Here is a 24905-nt window from a genome sequence, read left to right on the forward strand (position 1 = left end):
TTGCCATGGAGCGCTTTCCTTCAGACAGACGGCGGATCAAGATGGCGGCAGTCAGCACAGAGCGGTGGTTGAATGATTTACCAAACCATGCTATTTTCAGAAAGTTACGCGACCATTTGGATTTGGAACCCGATGCGAATGTAAGAGGGGTCGCCAAGAACCTCACCTTTTGTTTGGGTGGGGACTTGTTCGTGTGGGACGACGCAGACCGCGTGTTTTACACGACCAACTTACGACAGCTCAACACGGATGAGAGTCGCATTAGCGGGAACCACCAAACCTTGCTGTGCATCAACCCTCCTCTCTTCGAGCTGTGTCAGGTGTTGCTGAGTCCAACTCAGCACCACGTCGCGCTCGTCGGGCAGCGGGGCGTCTCGGTGCTGGAGCTTCCCCAGCGGTGGGGGAAGAGGTCCGAGTTCGAGGGCGGACGGAGCGAAATCAACTGCAGGACCATCCCGGTGGCGGAGCGCTTTTTCACCAGCTCAGCGTCGGTGAGGCTGCGGCAAGCGGCTTGGTTCCCCAGCGAGACCGACGAGCCCCACCTGGTGCTGCTTACATCCGACAACACCATCAGGTTTTACAGCTTGAAGTCGCCCCAGACACCAGCCAAAGCTCTGTCGGTGTCCCAGTCGGAAGATGACAGCAGCGGCCACCCTCCGGTCCGCTCCTACGCAGCATCTCTTGGCGAGATAGCAGTTGGGTTTGATTTCGGGCCGATTTCAACCCCCCATCGACAGCTGGCAGCACAGTGCTCCAAAGAACAGCTGGTCTACCCTCTGTACATCCTCTACGAAAATGGGGAGACCTATGTGAGCTACACGAGCCAGGCAAACGGCGTGAGTTCAACTAAACCCGTTGGACCCCTCCCGATGTATCCTGCAGCAGAGGATAACTATGGCTATGATGCCTGTGCCATTCTCTGCCTGCCATGTGTGCCCAGTATCCTGGTCATCGCCACAGAAACAGGCACGCTCTATCACTGTGTGGTGCTGGAGTCTGAAGAAGAGGAAGACACTGGGGCAGTGGAGAAATGGATCCGAAGTACGGAGGCGGTGCCGGCTCTCTATGTCTTTGAGTGTGTTGAGCTGGAGCTCACCCTCAAAGTAGCCACAGGAGAGGATGAGGAGCCTCAAGAGTTTGATTTCACTTGCCCAATCAGACTGCACAGAGACCCCCTGTGCCCGCACAGGTATCATTGCACCCATGAAGCAGGAGTGCACAGTGTGGGGCTAATCTGGGTTAACAAGTTACAGAAGTTCCTCCAGTCAGGCGAGGAGGATAAGGACAGTCTCCAGGAGATGGCTGCTGAGAAGCGCTGTATTGTAGAGCACATTCTTTGTACCAGACCTCTACTAACTAGTGAGTCAGCTCCGGTTCTTGGGTTTTTGATTGTGTCTGACCTTTCCTTGGGTGCCACCATGATCTGTATCACCAGCACCTACGAGTGCATCTTGTTGCCCCTGCTGAGCTCCATTCGCCCTCCCTCCCCTCCCCTGCTCTGTTCCCATCAAGGTCCAGGCTCTGGCAGCTCCCCTCTGCGCGGGCTAGCTGACGATTCTTTCGAGCAGCACATCCGCAACATCCTGGCACGCAGCTCCACCAATCCTCTCGTACTTAAGGCTGGGGACAAGAACACGTCACCGCCACCTCCAGAGTGTCTGCAGCTCCTCAGCAGAGCCACGCAGGTCTTCCGCGAGGAATACATCCTCAAGCAGGACATGGCCCGTGAAGAGATGCAGAGAAGGGTAAAACTCCTGACAAGCCAGAAGAACAAGCAGCTGGAAGAGATGACCCTGTGCAGGGAGGAGAGGAAGAGTCTGAGAGAGGGAGCAGAGAGGTTGGCTGATAAGTACGAAGATGCCAAGTATCGCCAGGAAACGATTATGAACGGGGTTAAAAAAGTGCTGGGCAGCCTGCAAAGCCAGCTCCCCATACTGTCAAACAGTGAAAAGGATATGAAGAAGGAGCTGCAGGCCATCAACGATCAACTGAAACACCTGGATAACTGCATCAAACAGGTGAACATGAAGATGGAGTACCAGAAGACACAAGTGGACAAGGACGTGCCTGCAGCCAGGACAACAGTCTCCCTCAACGCCAACCAGAAGAAGGTCGTTCAGGATGTCCTCAGAGAACAGGGACAGCAAATTGGTGACATAATGAAACAGATAAAGGACATCAAAAACCATTTCAGTTTTTAAGGTGTCGCAATTCAAATGCTCTTTCGATTACAGTGATTCCATCCGCTTTTCTGTGACATTCGAGGGGAAGCTGGGATAAGCATTTGTCAGAAGTTAATGTGCCATGTGTCGAATGGGTATTTGCATAAAACTATATTTTATATACGTGATATAACTTAACCTTTTGACTCTCAATAGGGATACGATAGGTTTGCCTTCATGTTTTGCATTACAATTTGGATATTTCTTACATAAATGTTATGGTTTGAGTCTGATTTAGTGCCATGTATAGTCAAGAAATGGAAAATATGAGCTTTTCAACATGGTTTGCTCACTTTTTGGATTAATAATAAAAGAAATAAAGTTCTTTGTAACTGTCTTTACTCATTTGTGAGTTTATGTCAGCCAAATACTATTTTCAAAGTTAATTAAAACATACTAAACAGCGGAGAAAGGAATAAATACGATACTCATCCATTTAATTGAAAGATACTAGCTCAGTGCTAGTGGCCAGCTGTGTGAATTATACATGCATTTTAAATTCAGCTGAAGCTACTTAAGCCTCTTATTAGTTTCCCACTTAACATTCAAATGCTCTACACCAAAGAAGGACTTTGGATTTTGAGCCACGTCATGGATCACTTCAGGGGCAGTGTGGACAGGAGCAATATACACAGCTGCATGCCTCCAGTCTGCCACCTACAGTTGGACACAGTTGTGTACACATTGAGTGTACGGTTGTCAGAAACCCTGTATCCACCAGATGTCACCCCTCTCCAGAGTTGGTGACCTCAGTTTTTCTTCCACGGCAGGTTTGCTAGTGAGGAATTCCCCACGTAAACACCGAGTGACGTATTCCGGAGACCCCGGTTTCGTTGAGTAAGCTTCATTGTTGGGGATGTCTGATGTTGGTGGGGATCTGCTGCGGTAGCCTGCCTCTAAGTTTCCCCCCATTGCTGTGGCAGCGCTGTGTTGATTTGAGTAAACAAATGTTTGAGATGCTTTATGACTCAGTGCAGCCTCATTATGTAACAGATAGGCATTGTTCAAACTGCTGTGGGGATTTTTTTAGTCTACTCTTTAAAATGCCATTGGTAGCAATGATACACAAGACCCCAGCATGAGTTCATTTCTAACAAAGAAACCAGAAGAACATCTTTGTTAAATGTCACCTTACACGACTTTTTCCACACACCACTCCCTCTTTCTCTCTCTCTCACACACACACACACACACACACACACACACACACACAGAGGAGAGGGAGTGGTGTACTGCAGGTCTAGCTCAGGAATTCTCCAAATAGGGGGCTGTTGTTTAAGTCTTTCATAAAGGTACAGTGTCTAGATCCTGTGTATGAGTCTGAGGAAACTTAGCGGACCCTAGGAAAGGAGATATTAATAACTCTTGGGCCAACCCACTACATTCTTCACATGTGAGTCACAGTAAACCAGAGAGCAGGGAGGGAAAGGGCTGCCTTGCCTCCTGTTTCTCATTTGTGTTTCTTTCCATGGAGGAGTGGAACAGGGAGGCCACCCCTTCCTTTGCGAACGATGAAAGCCTTATGTGAGGCACTCAGCTGTACACGGGACACATATTTGTGCTTATACCGCATAGTGTATGCAGGATAAGAACGTTTACAGGCATGCTAGTGAGGGAGTGAACGTAGAACTCAACAGGGGGAATGGATTTTTTAACTGCGTGTGTGTGAGAGAGAAAAGACTTCAGATGGTGGGAATTAGAGGGGAGAGAGCCTTGGAAAATAGTGGTATGGGGACTTGGCAGGGGTGAGTGTGACTCACTGTTTATCTGGTCCGTCACTGAGAGACCAAGTGAGCTTGATAGAAAATAAAATCAGGTCAGAAGAGTGCAAATAAAAAGCACTTTTTGTATCATGTATGTTTTTGACATTTTCAACATTTGAATGGCTTAATGTTTACTAACTCTTTCAAGACGTATCTCTATATATTTTTTAACATAAAAAAGTGTCACCAAAGAGACAAAAACACAGTCATGGAATTTTATTTGATTAAAACAATAGTTAACATAAGAACATGTGGTGGAGCTGTGTACAGTAGTCAGTAATATATCAGTCAAAAGTTAATCTCAGCATGCCATGTTCAACTGAGGTCTTGCTCCTGCACTTACAAAACAACAGCAACAATTACAAAAATAATATGTAAAGTTTATGCACAATATTGTGGCATGTAAAGCATCAAAAGTGAAATGCATTCGGGTTATTAGATTTGTGCTGCCAGTTTGAGTTGGAAATGCTATAAACAAATCATTTGAGCAATAACATTTGTAGATGATACCCAGACCTGAAAACAAATGGCATACTCAATACTAGGCTACAATTTATCACCAGAATAATACTGCGCCTCTCCAATCTAGTCACCGAAGGAATGTTACATTGAAAGGATTTAATAGAGGACAGTTTAGCGCTGTATTGTATCAAATATATGCGGAATACTGCTCGCTTAGAGGGCGCCGGCCTTTGTTTACTTCTGCTCTGCAAACACAAGTAGATATATTTTTAAAGCTCGTCATAAAAAGCTAACTCGGAGGAGCCAAAGGGAAGAAGCAACCAGACCCGTGTGACTTCTTAATACACAATCTTTTGCAGGAAGCCCTTGTTAAAGTCTCAAAGGATTGACTTACACTGTAATACAGTATGTTCCATTGTGCAAAACCAAAAGTCTAAGAGGAAAACACATTACATACAAACATTTTGACTTGGGTCTGGGGGGAAAACAAGAGCATATACAAACAGTAGCACAGCCAATAGAGAAGAGTCTCTCTCAGCTCCAGGGACATTGTGACATGTCTATATATCAGAACCCTTCTGCCTGCGTTTGGAGGGTGGGATCAGGCGTGTGGGAAGCTCAGGGGGCAGACCGTGGCCCTCAAGCTTGACCTCGATCAGGTGGCCGGCCAGGGCAAATTCTTCATCATCCAGCATGCCGTCGTGGTCCACATCCGACAGCTTCCAGATGCGGCCCAGCACTGAGTTGGGCAGGCGGGAGCTCACCATCCAGTCCTTAGCCTTGTTGCCACTCAGTTTGCCCTCATTGGGAGCGAGGTTATAGAAGATTTCATCATATTTGGGCTTGTCTTTGGTCACCACCCAATCGTCCTCTTCCTCACATCCCTCTCCGTTCTCCTCGGCAAAGGGGTCGCCCTCTCCGAACGGTCCGGCGCGGGTTCCAAGGAAGGCTCCGCCCTGCACACCTGGTTGATCACCTGCCTCCAGCTCCTCCTGCCGCAGGAGGGGCATCAGTTTGGCGATGTCAGCGGAGAGCAACTCATCCAAGGCTGCCATCAGATTAGGCTTCAAGGTTTTGAACTTGGTGAAATCATGAACCATCAGTTGCTCCTTTAAAAAAGGGAACGAGACAAAGGTATTAGCATAAGATGTGAAATTTGACTAAAGTTCTGGGAGTTAAGGAGAAGTCTTTGCCTCCCAGATGTGCCCAGCAGTGATAAAGAACAGACTAACCTGCATTTTAGTACAATCTGGGAAGTCTCCAGCAGAAATGTTGTGCTGCAGCTGGATCTTAGAGAAAATCACTGGCAGCTGGTAGATCAGATTCTTCTTTTTATTGTCCTTCCTGAAGACAGAAGGCATCTCCTGCTTCAGGTAGCTGATGATGTGGGCATGGACCTGCGATTAACACACGTGCCGAGGGTTTTAACACAACTAACACGATTAGACTGCAGTAATGTCTGCCAATAAGCATTCAGTGAACACATGTTGACATGCCAATAAAACCCACCCTGACCAGACGCGCCCTCTTGACCAGGTCGTTGAGCTTGCGTAAAGCTGCGTTGCGAGGAAGGTTTTGGATGTCATTGAACAGATCTTCCTCCTCCAGCTCAAACAGCTTCCGGTTGTCTGCAACCATCAGTGGCTCTGACCAGAAGGAGCCAATGTAGACACGCAGGACCTCCGGGGTACCGAAAACCTTCCCTAGGGACCACATGAGTGCACCGTACACTCTCATCAGCTGCTGGGTGCCCACCATGTCTGCCTTGTTGAGCACCACGCGCAGCTTGTCCTCGTTGCCCTTCAGGGCACCGATGGCCTCGGAGAACTCGTCTGATATCTCCAGTTTATGGGCATCAAACAGCAGGATGATGCGGTCTACACGCTCCGCAAACCAGCGCAGCACAGCTGGGAAGTCATAGCCTGTTATAGAAAAAGGTTGAATAACTACGAGATTCAGAAACCCAAGCAATATGCACAAAAAAAGGAAAGAGGCAGGAGAGGGGAGAAGGTGAACACAGACACACACTGTATCTGTCTGACCCAGCTGTACGTTCACACCCCTGGGCTTCACTGTATCATACTACATTGTAAAAGCAATTATTTGACTTTCAACATGGACAATGGTGAGTCCAGTGGTGGAAAGTAGTTAAGTACATTTACTTAAGTACTGTACTTCCATTTTATGTAACTTAATACCTCTATTCCACTACAACTCAGAGGAAAATACCAGACTTTACTCCATTTAGCTCTCTTTTATTAATACAAAATATTGTCAACAAATACGATATGATATATTGTTAAGGATTAAGCCGACCAGCAGCATATAAAGTGATTAAAATGCTTTATCATCTGCAACATTATAGTGATGAAAACATTAATGCATCAATAATTCTAATCTAATAATATAATATATATATTATTCTGAACTGGGCCACTCTGCATAATAAGTCATTTTAAGTAACATTCTGAATGCAGTACTTACTTACAGTAGAAATGCACTACTTGTAGTATTTCTCCACTGTGGATTTATTGCTACTTTTACTCAAGTAAACTAAGCACTTCTTCCAGCACTGTACAAGTCTAACAAAACCCATTTTCATATATCTTAGTGATCAACATGATCATACAAAGGATCAGTTCACCCAAATTACAAAAGGCAGATTTCCTCACTTACCTCTAGTAACATAAAGATCATTTTGTTTGTATCCTGCTGGGTTTGAAGACATCCATTTCTGAATATTCTTTCAGTGGATTTCTGTTTGAGGTGCTCACAAAACAGCATCATCTTTTCAAGAACAATGTCCCAGTTGCCCTGGATAACCCACAAACTGCAATGGAACTATGTCTTACCAAAGAAATAGTTTGTAATATCCAGAGAAACTGGAAGGCTCTCTCTGGAAGGACACGTTGATGCTGATTTTTTAAATTTATTTTGTTGTTGGGTGAAGATGAGCACCACAAACATCCTTCCGTTCCCCTCCATTGTATCGGGGGTGGAGGCAGAAATCTCACAGATAGATGTTTCCAAACCTCAGCGGATAAAAACCAAAACCATCTGCAAGATCCCAGCAGCGGTAAGTGAGGAAATGTGTTTTCCACACTTTGGCTGCACTGACCCTTTAACCTTATTAGTTGTTCATGCAGATTGACTTGAGTAATAATGGGTTACTTAAAGCGTGGATGAATGGAAAAGTGAAAAACACTACTGTGAGATGATGATGATAGTTATTTCTCAACTGTACATTGCCCCAGATGAATTTGTGTCTGTACCCTCTCTGTTCCTGATTAGGATTTTATGGCTGCTCAGTGTACTTGCGTGACATTTTCTTGCCCTGCTGCCAAGTGTTATTGTGACAGAGTAAGCTGGTCCCATGAGTTAGCCAGGCGTGCCAAGGGGATGAGTTTGTGATCCGACGTTCAGGGACGTGTGTCTCTGCGGGCCCCATATTCCCTCTCCTCACCTTTGTCTTTTCTCTCACCTCGGCTCACTCTCTGCTTAGCACCGGAAAGGATCCCCGGTGTGTCAATAATGCTGATACTCTCCAGGACCTGGTTGGGGATCTGGGCGCACTGGAACCTGGTATTTTCACCAGCAGACAGGAGGGAAGCCACATAAACAACCATAAGACTAAGCTCAGAGGGGTCAGTTTAGTTTGAAAACAGTGCAGAAGGGAATAAGCTAAGTCATGTGGAAAATGGTTAAGTCCTATCGAAGAAGTCAATGTGATCTAAGGAGCAGATTGGAAGTTGCCCTCTCCACACCCTCCACCCCTCCCACTGCGGGCCATTGTGTTCAGGCAAGCCTCTCATGGCTGTGGGCTTCCTGAAGGAAAATGACCACCGCTGCCAGAATCAAACAATAACGGCCGCTAACGATGTGTGGCTTAGAACAACAACACCACTTCCTGCGGCGTATGAGCTTAACGAGCCCACTGGCCCTAGGACAGGAAGTCAAAGCATAAGGAGAGACGCAAATACGTTCTCAAACACGCCCTGCAGAGGGACTGGCATCGGAAATTTCACATTAGAGCCCCATCAATAGCAGGACTGTATGTTCACCCCTGGCCTTCACGTCCATGTCTCTATCAGCTAACAGCACTTTTGTGTAAAATATGTGACTTCTCTCTTGGTTTACATCAGTGGAAAAACATGTAGAGAAACGTGGCAGCCCAGACGGTAAACAGAGTAGAGGAAAGAACTTGCATGTTAAGCTTTCTCTGATTTCCTGAGCCTCACAGAGCCTATGACTATATTTATTTATCTTTGCCCCGAGGGGCCATGGAGCCCCCTGACCTCGCTTTTGAACTTGCGTCCATTGCAGTTCCTGTCTGAGTACATTAGCTTTCATCACCCTCTCTGGTGATATCGCTCCCTTTCTCCATTTTTCCACAAATAAGGCAAGTGCCTCCCCACTCCGAAATTTGGCACAAGGACTTGAAATTCCAAAGAGCTGAAAAAAACGTTCTGTTATCTCTCCTTCCCTGTTTCCACTTGGGTTCTTTCACATAGTCTGCCCATTTCATACTGATATAAATATATATGTGGCTTGCTCAGTGGAATCATTGCACAACACACTGTGAATCAAATCTTTGCTCTCACCTGTTGAGAAAGGTGTTTCCAAAAGGGTTGAGTTTTCGGAAAGGCTTGTTGGGGTCTACGATAAGGGCGTTCCCAGGGATGACTCCCTCCACCTCCCCGTGCATGATGGCAGTGAAACAGTCAGTGGTGGGTTCAGGTCCCACCCTGCTCCCAGGAATATCCTGCTCCAGTAGATACCTGTCAGTCACACATACGCATAACTTGTGATTATTTCAGCACTGATTCTTACATAAACTTTGCAATGATTGCTGTGAATACATGTTTGATGCAGAGCTGTAATGTCTTACTTAATGAACGTTGTCTTTCCAGTGGAGTACTGTCCCACCACCAGCACCATGGGCTTATTATCAAAGTCCGCATCCTCCAGACTGAGAGAGTGGAAGTCATGGAAACCATAGTACTCCTCCAGAGGCAGCAGCTTCTTACGATACAACGACTTGAGCCCTTCGGTCACCGTGCGGATCACCTCGGGTGTCTTCTTCACATTTTTTCTCCCCCAGCGTGACATGTTGATTGACTAACACGAAGGTAGGGAGCTTCTCACAAAAATCAGTGTCAGTGTGTGTCTGTTGTTTGGAGCTGTATTTCCTGTGGCTGAACCAAAGAAAACCTTCAGGTGTTTCCTGTATTTATGTGAACGCTGCTCACTTATCCTTGAAACCTCCTCTGCACACGGCAAGAGGAACGATAGGGCTGATGTTTCGTTTGAAGTCTTTTCCTTTGACAACAGTCGCCACACTGATAAGGTTTAGCCCCTGTAAAAGTAGGAGGAAAAGAAGATGGGGTGAATTCAAATAGAAAAGAAGAGGTGAATCCAGGTAGCAAAAAGTGTCCTCGTGTTTTTGCATCAATGTCTGCCACAAACTAGAGTAAGGATGTGGAATTTGGAGTAAGCTTCAGCTCACCAGGAGGCTGCCAAGCATTGTCAGTGCATGCCTGGAAAAAGTTGGTGTTCCCGCTGGAAAACCAACGTTGCAGACCCAACCCTGCGACAGGATTTGCACAGGCGTTGCTCATTTTATTACAGTAAAATGAGTAAGACATTCTTTTTATCCTGTGCAGTTTCTCTTGGAGGAACATGAAATAAAGGCATGGCCTAATTGTCCAGTTATGGAAAAGGTCTCCTAGAGGGTAGTCCATACATGGAAAAACAAATGGAACCCTTTTTATTGTAGACTACATAAACACAAACACTGGATTAAGACTTGAAGGCAGAGCTCATTATTAGAAGCAGACTGACACAAAGGCAGAAAGGTAAGACACGTGTCAGCAGATGTTAACTCATCTGTGAAGAGCTTCTCTTTTGCAAATCCCATTTGAACTTAAAAAAAAAAGAATCTGCCCAGAGGGGAATAGACAACACAGTCCTAACTTGTCACAAGACCAGCGTGGAAAAACCTTGTCAAAATGGCGAACCCTGGGGATCTACAGCAGAGACATTAAATGTGATTTGACCGCCATTACAAATAAAAGGACTGTGCCAGCCGAGCTGTACGGGCAAAAAGTTGCTTTATAGGCTTCCAGTGAGAATCAAAGGTTTCTTTAAGGCTCTGGGATGAATTTCTAAAGTTTAGGGATGGTGGAAAATACCTTGTGGTTTTGTGCACCACAATTGCAACACAGTTTTGGACTTGGAACAAGAAATGTAGCATGCAAGAGCAAGTATCGGGGGAGTCATACTTTTATATCCAAATGAAGACATGGAAAAAGCTGTTCAAGCTGAATATTGAGAGCTAGAACGTAGCTAAGTTGTGATACTTGTGCTCAGATCAGTTTCTTCTATCACAAGCTGGATACATTTGAGTAAAAGTTAAAACACAAGTTGACTATTACATCCATGTTTAAAGTTTAAAAAGGAGTATTTACCAAGTTATTATGGAGGACGGACGCACAGACTTCTTGCTCTTCAAGCTCCTTGATCTCTCTGTCTCTCAGCAGTCTTGCCCTCTGGAGTTTGGAAAATATTTTGACTTGAGGAGACAAAAACAGTCTCTTTGAGGAGCTGCTGATACATGTATGGGTGTACCTCTGACAGCAAATAGGAGCCCTCGGTGGAGCGTCAACGCAGCTAGATTACAGAGGATCGTTCTTCTCCAGGGTTTAATGTATTTCAGATGAGCTCCAGATCTGGCAAGGCTCCTTACTCTGCTTGCTAAAAGAGCACAAGTCAAACAGTAAGACACACAGGCACACTACACTGAGGGGATTTTTTTTTTTCTCCCCTTGCTGGCTTCTCCAAGTTTAATGCACCTCCTCTTCCAGGGATGCCTGGTTCCACTGTGGGCAGCACTAACACTCTGCTCAGGGCAGGGATGAGCGGGGCTGTGGTCAGAGGGCGTGGAGCTGGAGGAGGAGAGGGGGTTGTGAATAAATAATTTGGGTGGAGTCTTTTTTTTAATTTTTTAAACATGACATGACCTCAGTGTCCTTATGCATATTTTGAGAGATAAACATAACCTCGTGCTGCACCCCTCCAGCTGTAGCCTCTAACTCCTCCATGTTTTTTTATTGTTTTTCTTTGCTACTCGACCTACTGTAACATGTCATACGTTTACAGATGTGACACTTTTTCTCCTCATCGGTCTCACCTCTGTTGCTCCTCCCAAACTCTCTGAACCCTTGAGGCGATGAAGCAAAGCAACTCTTCTTTTTTCCACTTCCATGCACCGCCTGCTGGCTGTCTGATAGAAAACACACCCTACTGCCACCACCATCCCCATCACACATCACTCCTCAGTCATCATTAGTCATCCAAAGAAATGCACCCTGAAGCTGGACAAATGACTAGAGGACGTGCGATATTTCATAAAAGAAGCAAGGTTTAATTTACAGTTTTACTAAATGTACATTTCTTTTTAAAAAGTGTCATTATACACAATAAATACAATACAAAATTAATCTGTAATACTATACTTCAAATTCTCTTACGGTCTTTTTGTACATTATTATTGTTCCTTTTTTTCCATTTCAATGCTTGTGCTGTGTTCGTGTTTGAATTGTCCACCAGACTTAAAAAGACACAAACAGATGGGAGGCAGGGATACAGTGGAAGCAGCAAAGATGAGACAAACTGACTGACACACAGAAAACCAAGTTAAAACCGGCCTGCCCCCTGCTGACGGAGATGCATAAAGTCCTAACCTGGCATCATAATCAAAAAGGGGGCAGGTGTGTGTTTGTGTTTGAGTGTGTGTGTGTGCGCGCGTGTGCGTGTGGTCTAAAACAAGAACCTGGAAAATACTCTGACCCTAGAAGCAGAAAAGAACTGAGTTTCCTTACAACATTTCATTTACATCTTGACAGTACAGTACTACAGTACTCAAGAGAAGTCAAAAGGGAAAACAACTTCACAATTTTTCAAAAGATGATTTTCTCAACATGTTTAACTTTAAAATGCATGCAATATGAAATTCAGGCCAGGCATAATGGAGGTTGAGACCAATGATTCTTCCAGACAAAGAGTAGTTGCCTTGTGAGCAGTGTAACTAAGGCAATTTAATCTTAATAAAGAGGTGGACTGTATCAATTTAGCATGTACTGTTTGCATCTGTCTGGCAGCATTATCTTTGTGATAAGAGAACCAAATTTGGTTGGTAAGGGACACTACGAATAATGTTTTGCAGTGTGAACCTGATTGTATTCTCTTCTGCAGGTATCCAAGTTAAACAAATGTTTTAATGAGCTGCCCTGATGCTCATTGAGACACCCTCTAAAGTTTAAGCTAGGAGATGGTGCTCGGGCCACATGGAAGGAATGTATGAATACTGAATGAGAAAAAGAAAAGATCAAAAGTGAACAATGAAAGAAGAAGTGGAGAACAACATCTGCTGACTTTGCTGAGAGAACAGGTACAAAATGCCACACGGTTTTACCTTCAACCACACTCTTACTTAATCCACCATGGGTCTACCTCAGGCTGTAAATGACAAAGAAATGCCAGGACAATTCAAATGGACAAACAAAGCCAACACAGCTTGGCAGAGTAGTACAGTGATACTGTTTTCACAGTGCCCCCCGCTTCCCCTGCCTGAAAATCTGTCTCTTAGTTCCCCTTTGTCAGTCTGGCCTGGGGCTGAGGGGCTGTTATCTGCTTTGAGTCTGGGGCACCAGGCTGCCATTGTGGCCACGGCCACCGACCTGAGGGTGCTGGGCCAAGGAGGAGGACGAGGAAGCAGAGGAGGGTGGTACTGAGGGTCTGTGTGATGAGGCTGCCGAGCCCCCTGGGCGCTGGCTTTGGTGTTGGTGTGACCTGCTGTGGCCCCCTTTAATGTGGTGCCCGCGGGCAGAGGGCTCCTGCTGCAGGTTCAGGATGCTGTCAATGGCACACTGCAGGTGCTCGTTCAGAGAGTCATCTGGAGGGCTGCCGCTGGAGAAGCTGGCGTTATCCATGTCTGGGGAGTCCGACTTGCAGCGTTTGGCAGGAAGCAAAGAGTCTCGTGTGAAGGAGGACTCTGGAGAGGGAGGCCCAGGGGCATGCTGGTCCATTCTGAACGTCCCACCTGCCCTATGTCTATTTTTCCCACTTGCCCTCTTGTATTTACTTACATCTGTCTCTTGGTCTGTGTGCTCCTCCCCTCTCTCCTTTGCCCCTTCCCTGTCTAGGAGCTGTGGGTGATGATGGTGTTGTGTGGTTTTGATGCCACGGTTAAACACCTCATCCATTTCGTCCAGCCCCTGCATTGCACTCCCTAAATGGCCCATTTCGTGGCTTGACTCTGTGTGAGTGTGCGAGGCCTCCCTGCCCCTTTTCTCCACCTTCACACTGGCTATAACTGTCCGCTCTGAGGAAGGAGATGAGGCCTCGTGCCTCGGGGGTGACGGTGTGGGTTTGGGGTAGGACAAACTTTCGTCTCCTCCCCCTGGGACGCCTGGTCTGACCCGGGGACTAATGTTTTCCCGGTAGGTTTTTCGAAGGGGGAGACGGCATGTTGTCTGTGAGGGGGGGGCAGTAGAGGCAGAATTGTGTTTGACACCACCGACGTCGTGGTGTTCCAATGTCCCATTCATTTGAGTGGAGGAGGAGGTGGAGGTGGACGACGACCAAGTATGAGAGGAAGAGGTAGAGGAAGATGGGGCTGCATTAGGGTGAGCATTACCTCTCAGTGGCGGGTTACACTGAGTGGTTGCTGTGGTGACCGATGAGGCAGAAGAAGCAGTGCATACGGGGGACTGAGTTCTGATTACTGTAGTAGGAGGAGTTGATACAGGGTGGGACTTTGGGTACGGTACAGCAGCTTCAGTCTTAGGCTGGGAGATGGACTTACTGCTCTGCTGAGGTTGAGGTGTGTGTACTGGGTCTAAGGCAGTATTGTGGACCACCTTACTGAACCCTGTTTGATCCTGCTTGATCTTCAGCTTCAAGCCAATTCTCCTGCGAGCCTCGTAGGTTTTCATAGGCGGTTTGCTGGTTCTCTGTGGGAGAGCGTCGTCGTCATCGGTAGAAAGAGATGAAGAGGTGAAAGAGGATGATGATGCTGCTGGAGCACGACTGAAGGAGGAGCTCTGGCCGGTGGGTTCGGCCATCCTGCCCGCTGCAGCTGGAGGTGGGGGACAGCTGCTGGACCAGGACACAGAGGCTCCGCCTCCCCCCTGCTTTATTACTAGTTTGGTAGGGGGGAAAGGGGTGGTGGAAGGGACGGGAGGAGGTGCTTGAGCTGGAGCGGGAACTGGAGCTGAAGCAGGAGCTGGTGATGGGGTGGGTGCAGGAAAAGGGTTTGGGGTAATGTTTGGGAGAGGCGCTAGGGCAGGAGCTGCAGGTTCTGGAGCAGGGACAGCCGCAGCTACACTTCCGCTCACTGATGTGGGCTCAGCAGAAGATGATTTCTGTTGGGATGAAACTACACTCTCCAACATGCGCACGTTTGCCACAAACTCCTCTGCAATTAAATAAACAGAATAACATCATTAGCGTACACTTAATTTAGATCAAGACAACCACAAAACCATGTGTGGCTACATCAGTGGTCAGGTACCTGGTCTCTCCTTGGCCAAAATCCTGTCTTGACTCAACGCAATCTTCTCCTCCTGAATGAACATCCGGTCAATCATCACCATCTCTGCCGAGGGGCCCAGTCTCTGCTCAGGTTCAAACATTAAAAAAACATCAGATCAATATCAATTCAGGACAAAGAAGACAACATGGCATATTTTGAGAATGCTGGTTTATAAACTTACTTTTGACTCGGCAAAGAGCAGGTAGCGATACTTATCCAGCATGGCCTGGGTCCTTTTCAGCAGATGGCTGGAGACCGTCTCAAATTCATCATCCACTGTGCAAGAACCAAGACGTTCATGAAAATCTTGAAATAGAACATATACTAGGTGCACTAGAGGTGATGAAGTCTGTTACCTTTCTGATAGTCTTGAGAAGAGTTGGCAGTTCCCTGGTAGAGATGGTAAGGCAGCAGTCTGTGCAGTGTGTCGTCAAAAGAGTGGAAAGGAGCACTGTAGTTTGGGTGAAGCACTGAACCCTGCTGTTTCCTCAGCTGATCGAGCATCCTGCAGGTGTGTATAAAGAAATACAATTTACAAAAATGGCATTACCGGTATTATGTGACAATTAAAGTAAGCCATTAAAATGCATGCCGCACACACACACACACCTGGCTTCTTTGCTGGGCTCTGCACTGAAAGGCATCTTCATTGTTGTTGTCTGTGATGTGAAAAAAAACATTAAAAACAGAGATTACTCCTTGAAGCTGAAGCTTAAATATTAGAGGCAGTTTTTCCAGAACCTCACTAACATACGGTGACACTACTTTACCTGAGTTTGTACTGGAGCTAGGGGCTGTGGAGCAGGCATTTGAGTTAGACCAGCTCCCAACACCTGTAACTGCATCCCACCTTTCCCCAGAGTCATCCCTCCAACTGAGCTGATCACCCCTGGCTTTGGCTGAACCTGTGGGGAAAATCAGAAGGAGGGTTAGACACTAATAAAATACATGAAAGTTTTGAAAACTCCGTATTAAAAGGGTGGCAACATGTAGAACAGCTAGCACACAACATTAAATGACCATGCATGTCCTAGAAGGAATTGGCTTTGAGGTGTGATTTGTACCTGTGCAGGCTGGGTAAGGCTGGCAGGAGTGACAGTCTGATTCAACATTGCTCCAGCTGGCCCTTGGGCTCCTGAGAATACCTGTAAGTCACTTGACGCTAAGACAAGAGGAAACAAAATAGTACAAAGGGATTTACTTTGAGGTGCGCTCAGGGTCCGGCTGTTTTACATCATTAATGGTAAATATTGTCTAACCTGTAGCAGGAGTTTTGACGAGCACTGACATCTGCTGCAGCACTGAGGGAAGCTGAGCGGGTGTACCAGTGCTGGCTGATGATGAGAGCACCACCTTTTCAACAGGCACATCTTGCTGGGCGCTGAACTGACTAGTGGCTTGGGGATGAGCAGACTGCTTGGTCTGAAGCAGGATGTTCTGCTGGACCTGAAAACACAGCAGAAATTTGATAAACAAGAAATTCTAGATGAACTGGTTTGGTTTCCTAAAGCCTACTCCTGCAGACTCCTGGTTTGTACTGGTACGTTAATCATCTATCCCAGGGGTAGGCAATTCCGGTCCTGCATGTTTTAGGTTTGTCTCTGCTCTATAACACACCTGATTCTAATGATTTGCTCATGATCAAGCAGCTGAAGCTTGTCACAGTTTGATTATTGTTAGACTCAGGTGTGTTAGGGTAGGGAGAAACCTAAAACATGCAGGACAGTGGCCCTCCAGGACCAGAATTGCCAACCCCTGACCTATCCAATCATCAGCTGGAAATTATGCATTTTACCCGTTCTTTTAAAAAAGGTGTAAAGAAGCAGAAAAGTATATCAGGTACAGTATACTCATTTCAAGTAAGAACTTATTGAGATGTTTTTGTCCTCTTTTAAATATAAAAAACGTATTTGTGTGGTGCAAACATATGCATTACAATCAATAATAGTCAATTCCTAAATTAAAGGATGGTGAAAAAAAAGTAGCATGTAAAGTCAAAATATACAAGAATAATTTAATGGCAAGATCTCCCCTTGCATGCAAATTCCATAATCACTAATAATAAGTTTACATAATGAGACGTTTGTGGTGAACTGGGAAAATACCTGGTGTAGCTTCTCCAGCAGCTGTTTCTGCTGAGGTGAGGGCTGGGTGATGCCTGACAGGGTCTGTATTTGCGCTCCTACTAATTGCAGGTGGTGCTGCTGCTCTGCTGTCAGGCCCTGGATGGGAACCTGGGCTTTAACTACAGCAGTGGCAGAAGTGCTGACAGGAGGAGCATTAAACTGGTGCTGCGCAGGAGGTGCTGCAGGAGGCTTGGGTGACTGTGACATAGGAGGCATATCTTGTTGATAAGGGGCAGGCTGAGAGGCCGGTCGTGGCTGAGGCTGAAGCTGAACTTGAATGTGTGCCTGCTGGGGCTGTGTGTGCTGCAGCTGGCCTTGTGGAGCTGGTTGCGGGGACTCTGCCATTTGGTTATGCACGATAAAGAGCTGAGGGTGAGATGAGGGTGTGCATGAGCGGGAGGGGGTTTGAGACTGTGGCTGAGGCTGAGAGGGAGGACGTGACTGCTGTTGATGGTGTGGTGAATGGATCTGCTGGCTCAGAGTAAGAGGAGACTGGGAAGGCTGGGGGCTGTCCGCCACTGGAGGTGCTGTGGCGTGAGTGGTCAAGGCCGGTGAGGGCGACATGCCCTGGATCTTCAGGGACTGTTGATGTCCACCTTGGGGTACCTGAAGAAGTGGAATCACAATATATGCTTATTTGATTTACAAATGCAGACCTTATTTTAACACAGGAGGAAATCAAGCACAAAAATCACACAAGCAAGTTCTGCATGCACACAGTACATAGGAAATATGACTATAGTTCACGGTTCATGGTTTCACACTTGATACTATAGGGCTGGGCGATATGGTTGTATCAGAATCTTAATAATCAAGATATATATTATGTATGAATGCATAAAATGATGTTTAACACGATGATAGTGTTCCACTGCTATGCATTGCATTAAAGGAAACTCTTGCACACATAAAACAAACCCCTCAATAACTTGTTTTGTTAGGGTTTAATTATACTTTTCTTGAAATTGTTGATTTGCGCAACATTAAAATGATAACATATGATAATATTATCACAATTCCACTGAAAATCAAAATACATGATTATCGCCCAACCCTGATACAAAATTACACAAACGTGGCTAAAATGAAACCAAACAATACAAAAGCAAAGTGTTAAGACTTTACAATCTAGTAGTTGCTGAAGTGAAAGTAGTAGAAGCCTACTGATTTTTTTTGTTTAGCATTTGAGAAGGATTACGCACAAAAAAGAGCAATGATCATTTGACGAGCCAAAAAGAAAAACAGTTTACAAAAGCAAGAAGTCAAGATCAGCGGGCCTGTGATGGAGGAGTAGAAGGTGATCTGAGGACTTCAGGGACTGGGGTCAGGGGAGCATGAATTATCATTTGAAGGTCATTACACTGGTCGGCCTAGGGGTTACAGGGGGTAGTGGCACTGTAAGTATATGAGTCTAAACGATATGTTGAGAGGTGTGGATTGATTGATCAGTTATTGGATAGTAATGCAGCAGATGGAGGTGAGTTGATTGATTGTTACTGAGCAGAATGTTAGTAAAGAGATGACCAAGTTGCACTTGGCACCTAGGTAGCTCTTCTATTAAATGCATAAGCATGGCTTTTGTATTGTTACAAAATACATACAGTAGAATGGATGAAAAACATACCAAATTAGTTAAACAATTTAAGTTACAAAAAAAAGTGGCACTTGATTGCCAGTCCCACATTTCATAGCGGTGCATAGAGTTAAATATTGAAATAGCACAGTGGCTGACACATAATACATGTAGACAACTGGAATGATCATGCCTTTACATATAATGAAGCGATGTTAGAAACACAAAGAAGCTGCAAGCGAGTAATTTGTGAGCTCAGGATTGCATAGGAACTGTGAGAGCCATGGAAGCAATGACTGATGCAGTAGAAAAGTACAGAGCAGTGACGGGGAAAGGTAAGATACCCTAACATTGTGGCGGCAGCAGCAACAAGTGGGTGGGGCTTAACATAAAGGGGCATTTCTACCTGCTTTACCAATGCGGTCATGTGGGAGGGGCCAGGGGAAGGGCTGTGGCCCTGACCCACCCAAGAGTCAGTTAATTGGCTGTCATGGACAGCGGGGGCCGGAGCAATGACGCTGTTGCTGCTGACGATTACGGACGCTGGTACGCCCACAGAGGGGGTTGACTCATTCTCTGTTTGGTGGTGCTGCTCCTGATAGGAGTACATTTACCATTTCAAGACGAGGGAGGGAAGGAGGAAGGGGATTGGAGGGAGGGGGGAGTAAAATAGTAAACCAAAGAGGTCAGATATCACTCCGTGCATGTTATTCATTTTTTAAGACATTGTTAAATGTACACAATTACAGCAAACGTGCAAAAAGTTGTACACTGACCTGTTGCAGGAACATCTGAAGAGACTCCTGGCTCAGAATCATACTGGAGCCCTGGTTGGTGAACAGCAACCTCCCTGGACTGTGCTGAGCCTGATGGGGGACCAGCCCCACCGCCGTGACAGAGGAAGAGGTGGACACAGACATGGACGGAGAAGAGCAAGGTATTGTGGTAGCCGCGGACACAGAGGAAACTGGTTGCATGGTGAGGATAGAAGATTGTGGCGCATGCTGCTGAGTGGGATGAGCAGCCTGGTCTGTGGAGCTCCCCAGCACAGAAACACATTCTCCAGGCTGGCCTTGAGCCATGGTTGCTGCTCCTGTGCTGCTGCTGCTAGGGACTCCACCTGGCTGGGGTTGCAGGGCTGGTTGAAGGCTGACTGCGGGGCTCAGCCCCTCCACCTGACTAAGCATGGTCAGGGAGTTCTGGATTGGCATGCCCTGTATGACGGTCTGGGCATGACCTGAGACAGTGTGGGTCTGTGTCTGGCTTTGATTCTGAGCCAGTGAGACAGGCATCTGAAAGAGGGTGGGAGTGCCCATCTGACCAGGCTGGAGCTGAATGGGTCCAGAGAGTATGTGGGCAGCCCCAGGGTGGCCCTGTGAAGTCAACACCTGACCCAAGTTGATGTTCTGGTTTGCAGTTAAAATCTGGTTTGCAATGAGCTGTCCACTAGGACCCTGACTAGTTATAATGTGTCCCCCAGGGTGCTGGGTTAGGATTTGCCCACCTGCTTGTAGTTGTGGCAGGAGAAACTGGTGATTCTGACCCTGTAGAGAGGGAATAACGATGCTGCCTTGTTGGTTTAACAGGTGCACACTGAGGGGCTTGCCAGATTGTTGTGCTGCTTGTTGCTTGAATAGGGTTTGTTGAAATTGAGAGCCTTGTGATGTGGCTTGAGTACTCAGGACAACGTTAGAGCCTGGCTTTCCTGTCAGGAAGGTTACATTCTGAGCAGCAGAAACTGGAATTTGCTGCAGCCCTAAAGCCTTGTGGGCATCGTTTTGCAGGGGTTGGGGTGCTGTCTGAGGCTGCTGCTGCTGCTGCTGTTTGAAGAGTTTCGGTTGGATGGCCCCCCCTTGAGGGGGTTTAGGTTGAATGGGTGTTGGTGTGCGCTGGATGATCACGTTCTGCATGATTTGGCCTTGCGTTTGCGTCTGGGGTCCAATTCCTGAACTTAGAGTGGTGCTGCCAAAGCCCACAAGCCCAGCAGGAGCAGTCATTGTACCGCCACTGCTGCTGTTTGTGCTGCTGACACAAACAGCCGGTCCATTCAAAGCTGGAGATCCCAAAGTGGCTTTGTTACCTTGGATCAGAAGTCCACCTCCTGAGCCTCCAAGCCCCGCCTGAGAGCCAGCACCTGATACCTCTGGCCCAGACTGGTGCAGCTGGTAACCACCCATGGCTTTAGCCAGAATTGGCTGCCCAGACTGATTGATAGTCATAACTGTAGGCTGACCCACAACCTGAATCTGTCCAATACCCAAATGTCCAGACTGACTCCCATTAGGAAGAGCTTGGAGACTTGAAATGGGTTGAAGTGTCACATTTCCCAGGCCCACAGGCTGCATAAATGGCTGAACACTAATGGCCTTGTTCATGACCTGGGATTGGAGCTGAAGGCCCTGCTGAGCAAGCACTGACCCCAGCATATCTGTGGCATTGGGAGGAGTAGCAGTAGCTCCTGGGGCTGACCCAGGGAAAATCGCTGCTGTTCCCCCAACACCAACACCTATGCCTACACCAACAGCAGTGCCTCCAGCCCCAGAAAGGCTGGCATCAGGTAGTGTCTGTACCACCTGCGTAAGGCCTGGAATTCCAAAGGAGCCCAGGTCCAGCTCAGCCTCTGCCTCCTGTAAGCTTTGCTCTGTGATGTTGGCTTCAGCCAAGCTCTGCTGCAGGATGTCACATGGCTCATGATTTGTCCCAATGCCATTGCTCCCACCTTCACCACCTGGGGATCCTCCCAAGATGTCTTCATCCTCCAGGAAGTCCAGGTCAACACTGACTCTGGGTAAGCCTGTCGGCTCATTGGCCGACAGCTGGACTGCAGGCTGGACCTCTGGAACATGGCCCTTAAAGGAAAAGCAGGAGAGAAGTAAAACCAGGTGAAGGTTGAATTTCATGGACAGATGTGATGGCGAGGAGTGTAACTGAGTTAACACAGAAATACAGACATGAAAACCCCACTTATACCTCTTGTAACATTGCGGCAAATCAAAGCTTGTAGAGTGTAGACATGTTAGTGGAAAGGGAGGGTATTTGGAGATGCATGCTACATAGATGGATAGAAAACAGAAGGAAGAGGATTGGGGGATTTTACTCACCCCAGTGGAAGAGAAGAACGAGCTGGAGGGGTCACTCGAACCATCCAATAGGTCGTCAGTGTCCAACTACAGACACACCCACCCAGGATAGGACAGACAGAAACCAAAGGGACCCAAACCAGCAGGCAAAAGCCACCAGGACAGAGAAACATACAGACCATCAAACAGAGGAGGAGGGCAAGGAAAGGACAGAAAACAGTCCAAAGAACCCAGATTGTAAAGAACCAGTGAAAAGATAAGCGACAGAGGGGCAAAATGATATGAATAACGCAGAGTTGGGAAGTGTTAGTATTAGCAGTTCTCATTTTGTGAATTAGCCTAATAAAAAGGGAAGGCAGGCTGAAACCAAAAAGTGGTGCAATTAAAAAGCAAAGACAACCATTAAGCAAAAGAAGCAGTAAAAAAAGAAAGAATATGAAAGCAGTGAGGGACGTGGGTTTCAGAGTGTATCAACGTGTAATCGAAAGTGACTCAAGTACAAAGTCACGCGAGCCCCAACTACAATAAGCACAACTAAGACTCCTCATCACATCAATTATGAACCCATTTCACAGACCTATTAATCGCAAGCCTAACATAGGTGTCTTTGTTCACTTTTTCTCTCTCATACTCACATGGGTCTCAGATCCATGAAGAAAGTCATTGAGAGCTTCTGGGTCACTGCAGGAGAAAACAATGTGATTTACGTCAGAAAAGAAGACGGAACGGTGTGTCAAATATAAAAGTGATCTTGCACGGCGGCATCAACGACTTACCAAATTACATCTAGAAGGCACCTGCCATCTTCATCATCCATGACAACTGTCAATGATGAAAAGGTGCATTAATGATTTGTATTTTGTAATGATTTCAATACATCTTGAAAACAAATGAATAATACTTTAAACTATGTGATCATAGTTACATCTCAATTATATTGTTATTGTAACAACACCGTATTTGTGATATTCTAGTTCTATATCAAGTGCTGTTGTTTTAGTGGGACACAATATCAGGGTTTCCCCCAGAAAAGTAAATAGGCCGAGGGGTTAGTGTCTTTTTCTGACAAGGGCCCAGCGTGGGCCCTGTAGTTTCTGTGATAACAGAATCACAGACAAAGTAGCACATTTTAAAATTCAGAAAAACTATAACAAAGATTACATGGGGTCCTACATTATGTCAGTGCTAAAAGCTGACTGGGGATTTAAAAGTATGATTACGAGTTTGCGATGTCACATGGTTACACATGAGCCACAATCATTTTCTGGTCAAAAATTAAAATGACATTTCTTGGACTCTTTAAGCAAAGTTCTGCACTTTTTTTTAGCATGCTCTTCTTTCAGTTGCTGTGTGGATGCTGTATTACACATTGTACTTGCACTACAAAAAACACCCCACTTATGTTACAAATATTGTTTAATTAAGCTTCTTAATTGCTCTTAGATAACATGGGATACACATTTGGGAAAAGGCAACATAAGTCCAAAAGCCAACATCACCTTGCTATTGTTATAAAATAATGACTTTATTACTAATTGTTCTTACAAATAACCCCCATAGACCAAATATAGAAATGTGCAGTTGTTTTGGCTCAGCATTTTCTATTTGTTTTTAGCACCTTCGTGATAATATCTACTTTTGTTTATATTTACACTCTATATTTTGTACTGCAACTGCTGCACAAGACGTTTTTTGTGTTTTATCCCTCAATGACATTTCTTCACAATCAAATGATAACTAATGACTCAAAACATGACATCATTGCTGTCAGACATCTCTGGAGTTTGCAGTGGGTGTTGTGAGAATAAAGCAAGGAAAGAGGCAGCTATGCCACTGCATTAAGGCTTATAACATAGATATATGGGTTCCTTAAATAAAGAAAATAAAGTTGAGATTTAACACATAAGCCCATCTTCATCATCAGTTGTAAGATGTGTTTTCATACACATGTACTCAATCCATGACAAAAAAAACCTAGTGAGCAAGCCTGCTGATGGGAACTCAAGAGATCAAGCAACAGTCATGTTTGCTCCACACCGAGAAACAGCGGACGGCAAACATAGACAACAAACTGAAAACGCGCGGTTTCACAGCCTGGGTAGATTTAGAGTGCATTTGCCGCTGTATTCACCGAGTCTCAACAACTGTGCATAACACCTCCACGAACAACAAAACAGCAGGTCAACAATATATCCAAACACAAACATGAGCGCCATCCCCAGTTGCCGCTCTAAAAAGGCAGCGGGTCGTAGCCATTACTCGGTCAGAGCAGCCAGTGCGCAGGATATGAATGGAGACGCTGCAAGCGGCTGCTACATGCTAGCTGGTGTTTTCATAGAGCTTTTGCATGCATATTTTGTCGATTCGTCACAATACACTGCACACAACAGCCACGCGACTGACTTAAGACTCAGATGTAATAAAACGTTTAATTTCAAAACCCCGTTTCGCCTCCATTTCCAGCATTTTGATACATCTGGGTTGAATTTCGTTAGCCTAGCCTGCTAAGCCAGCCCAGCTATCAACAATATTCAGACGCACAGCTAGCTTGAGCCTTTGACATTCAAAACAAACCACCGAGAGACACAATTTTAACACTTATATTGCACAGCGGCACCTTAATTCCGCCGAGACATCACACTATTGTTGACTTAGAAGTGTAAACGCAGTTGCGTAGCGAGCTATCTATCTCTCCTTGCAGGCAGAATATGAGTAAATGTTGGGATACTCTTGGATGAGGGGGGTATGCTTGGGAATTCGCTGGAAAATGACCATGTTTGCCGGGCCGTGCAGCAATGTGGCGCCCCGGTTGCGATAGCGGTGCAGTTTGCGGCTTCGTTGCAGTGCGCGAATATTGCAGCTTTGTTACAGTTTTTCGTATTAAAGGAGAAATCTCTACATTGTAACAAACTCACCCGAGACGATAGAGGTGCAGGCAGCGCGGGGTCTCCAGGACAGCCTCGCACGGGCTGCTGTACAGGACCCAACTACAGGCAGGAAACAGGAGACTTCCGTTTTGCCTGAGTGGAATCCGTGCCTCAGCGACGGGGCGAACTAAGGCACATCTTTTACTAAAGTTAAAGCA

The 24905-nt window shown here is 46.1% G+C and overlaps 3 protein-coding genes across 5 annotated transcripts; 1 reads left to right on the top strand and 2 right to left on the bottom strand.

Annotated features, from left to right (window-relative positions):
• Positions 1-41: 41 nt before the first annotated feature.
• nup88 (nucleoporin 88) lies at positions 42-2457 on the top strand (the record flags this gene model as incomplete). Its single annotated transcript, XM_083913497.1, has 1 exon — positions 42-2457. The coding sequence occupies one exon, from the start codon at positions 42-44 to the stop codon at positions 2199-2201; it is 2160 nt and encodes a 719-aa protein (XP_083769623.1). The 3' UTR covers positions 2202-2457.
• A 1729-nt stretch (positions 2458-4186) lies between these two features.
• On the bottom strand, positions 4187-11318 carry ehd2b (EH-domain containing 2b). Of its 2 annotated transcripts, none has more exons than XM_083914043.1 (7): positions 10915-11318; positions 9336-9803; positions 9049-9225; positions 7929-8026; positions 5957-6369; positions 5680-5844; positions 4187-5556 (listed from the first exon to the last, which is right to left on the bottom strand). In XM_083914043.1, the coding sequence occupies exons 2-7, from the start codon at positions 9554-9556 to the stop codon at positions 5008-5010; spliced, it is 1623 nt and encodes a 540-aa protein (XP_083770169.1). In that variant the 5' UTR covers positions 9557-9803; positions 10915-11318; the 3' UTR covers positions 4187-5007. The 2 variants fall into 2 exon arrangements, with proteins under 2 accessions (XP_083770169.1, XP_083770168.1); XM_083914042.1 differs by having other exon boundaries at positions 7911-8026.
• Positions 11319-11932: 614 nt separating this feature from the next.
• On the bottom strand, positions 11933-24784 carry bicra (BRD4 interacting chromatin remodeling complex associated protein). Of its 2 annotated transcripts, none has more exons than XM_083913389.1 (14): positions 24736-24784; positions 22597-22642; positions 22456-22501; positions 19517-21589; positions 19147-19335; positions 17147-17773; positions 16301-16487; positions 16106-16203; positions 15812-15946; positions 15651-15700; positions 15398-15546; positions 15223-15317; positions 15021-15123; positions 11933-14924 (listed from the first exon to the last, which is right to left on the bottom strand). In XM_083913389.1, exons 2-14 carry the CDS (start codon positions 22635-22637, stop codon positions 13132-13134), a joined length of 5586 nt encoding a protein of 1861 aa, XP_083769515.1. In that variant the 5' UTR covers positions 22638-22642; positions 24736-24784; the 3' UTR covers positions 11933-13131. The 2 variants fall into 2 exon arrangements, with proteins under 2 accessions (XP_083769515.1, XP_083769514.1); XM_083913388.1 differs by having other exon boundaries at positions 15021-15126; positions 24736-24767.
• Positions 24785-24905: the final 121 nt, after the last annotated feature.

This window comes from Echiichthys vipera (assembly GCF_963691815.1).
Source record: "Echiichthys vipera genome assembly, chromosome: 5".
Classification (NCBI taxonomy): domain Eukaryota; kingdom Metazoa; phylum Chordata; class Actinopteri; order Perciformes; family Trachinidae; genus Echiichthys; species Echiichthys vipera.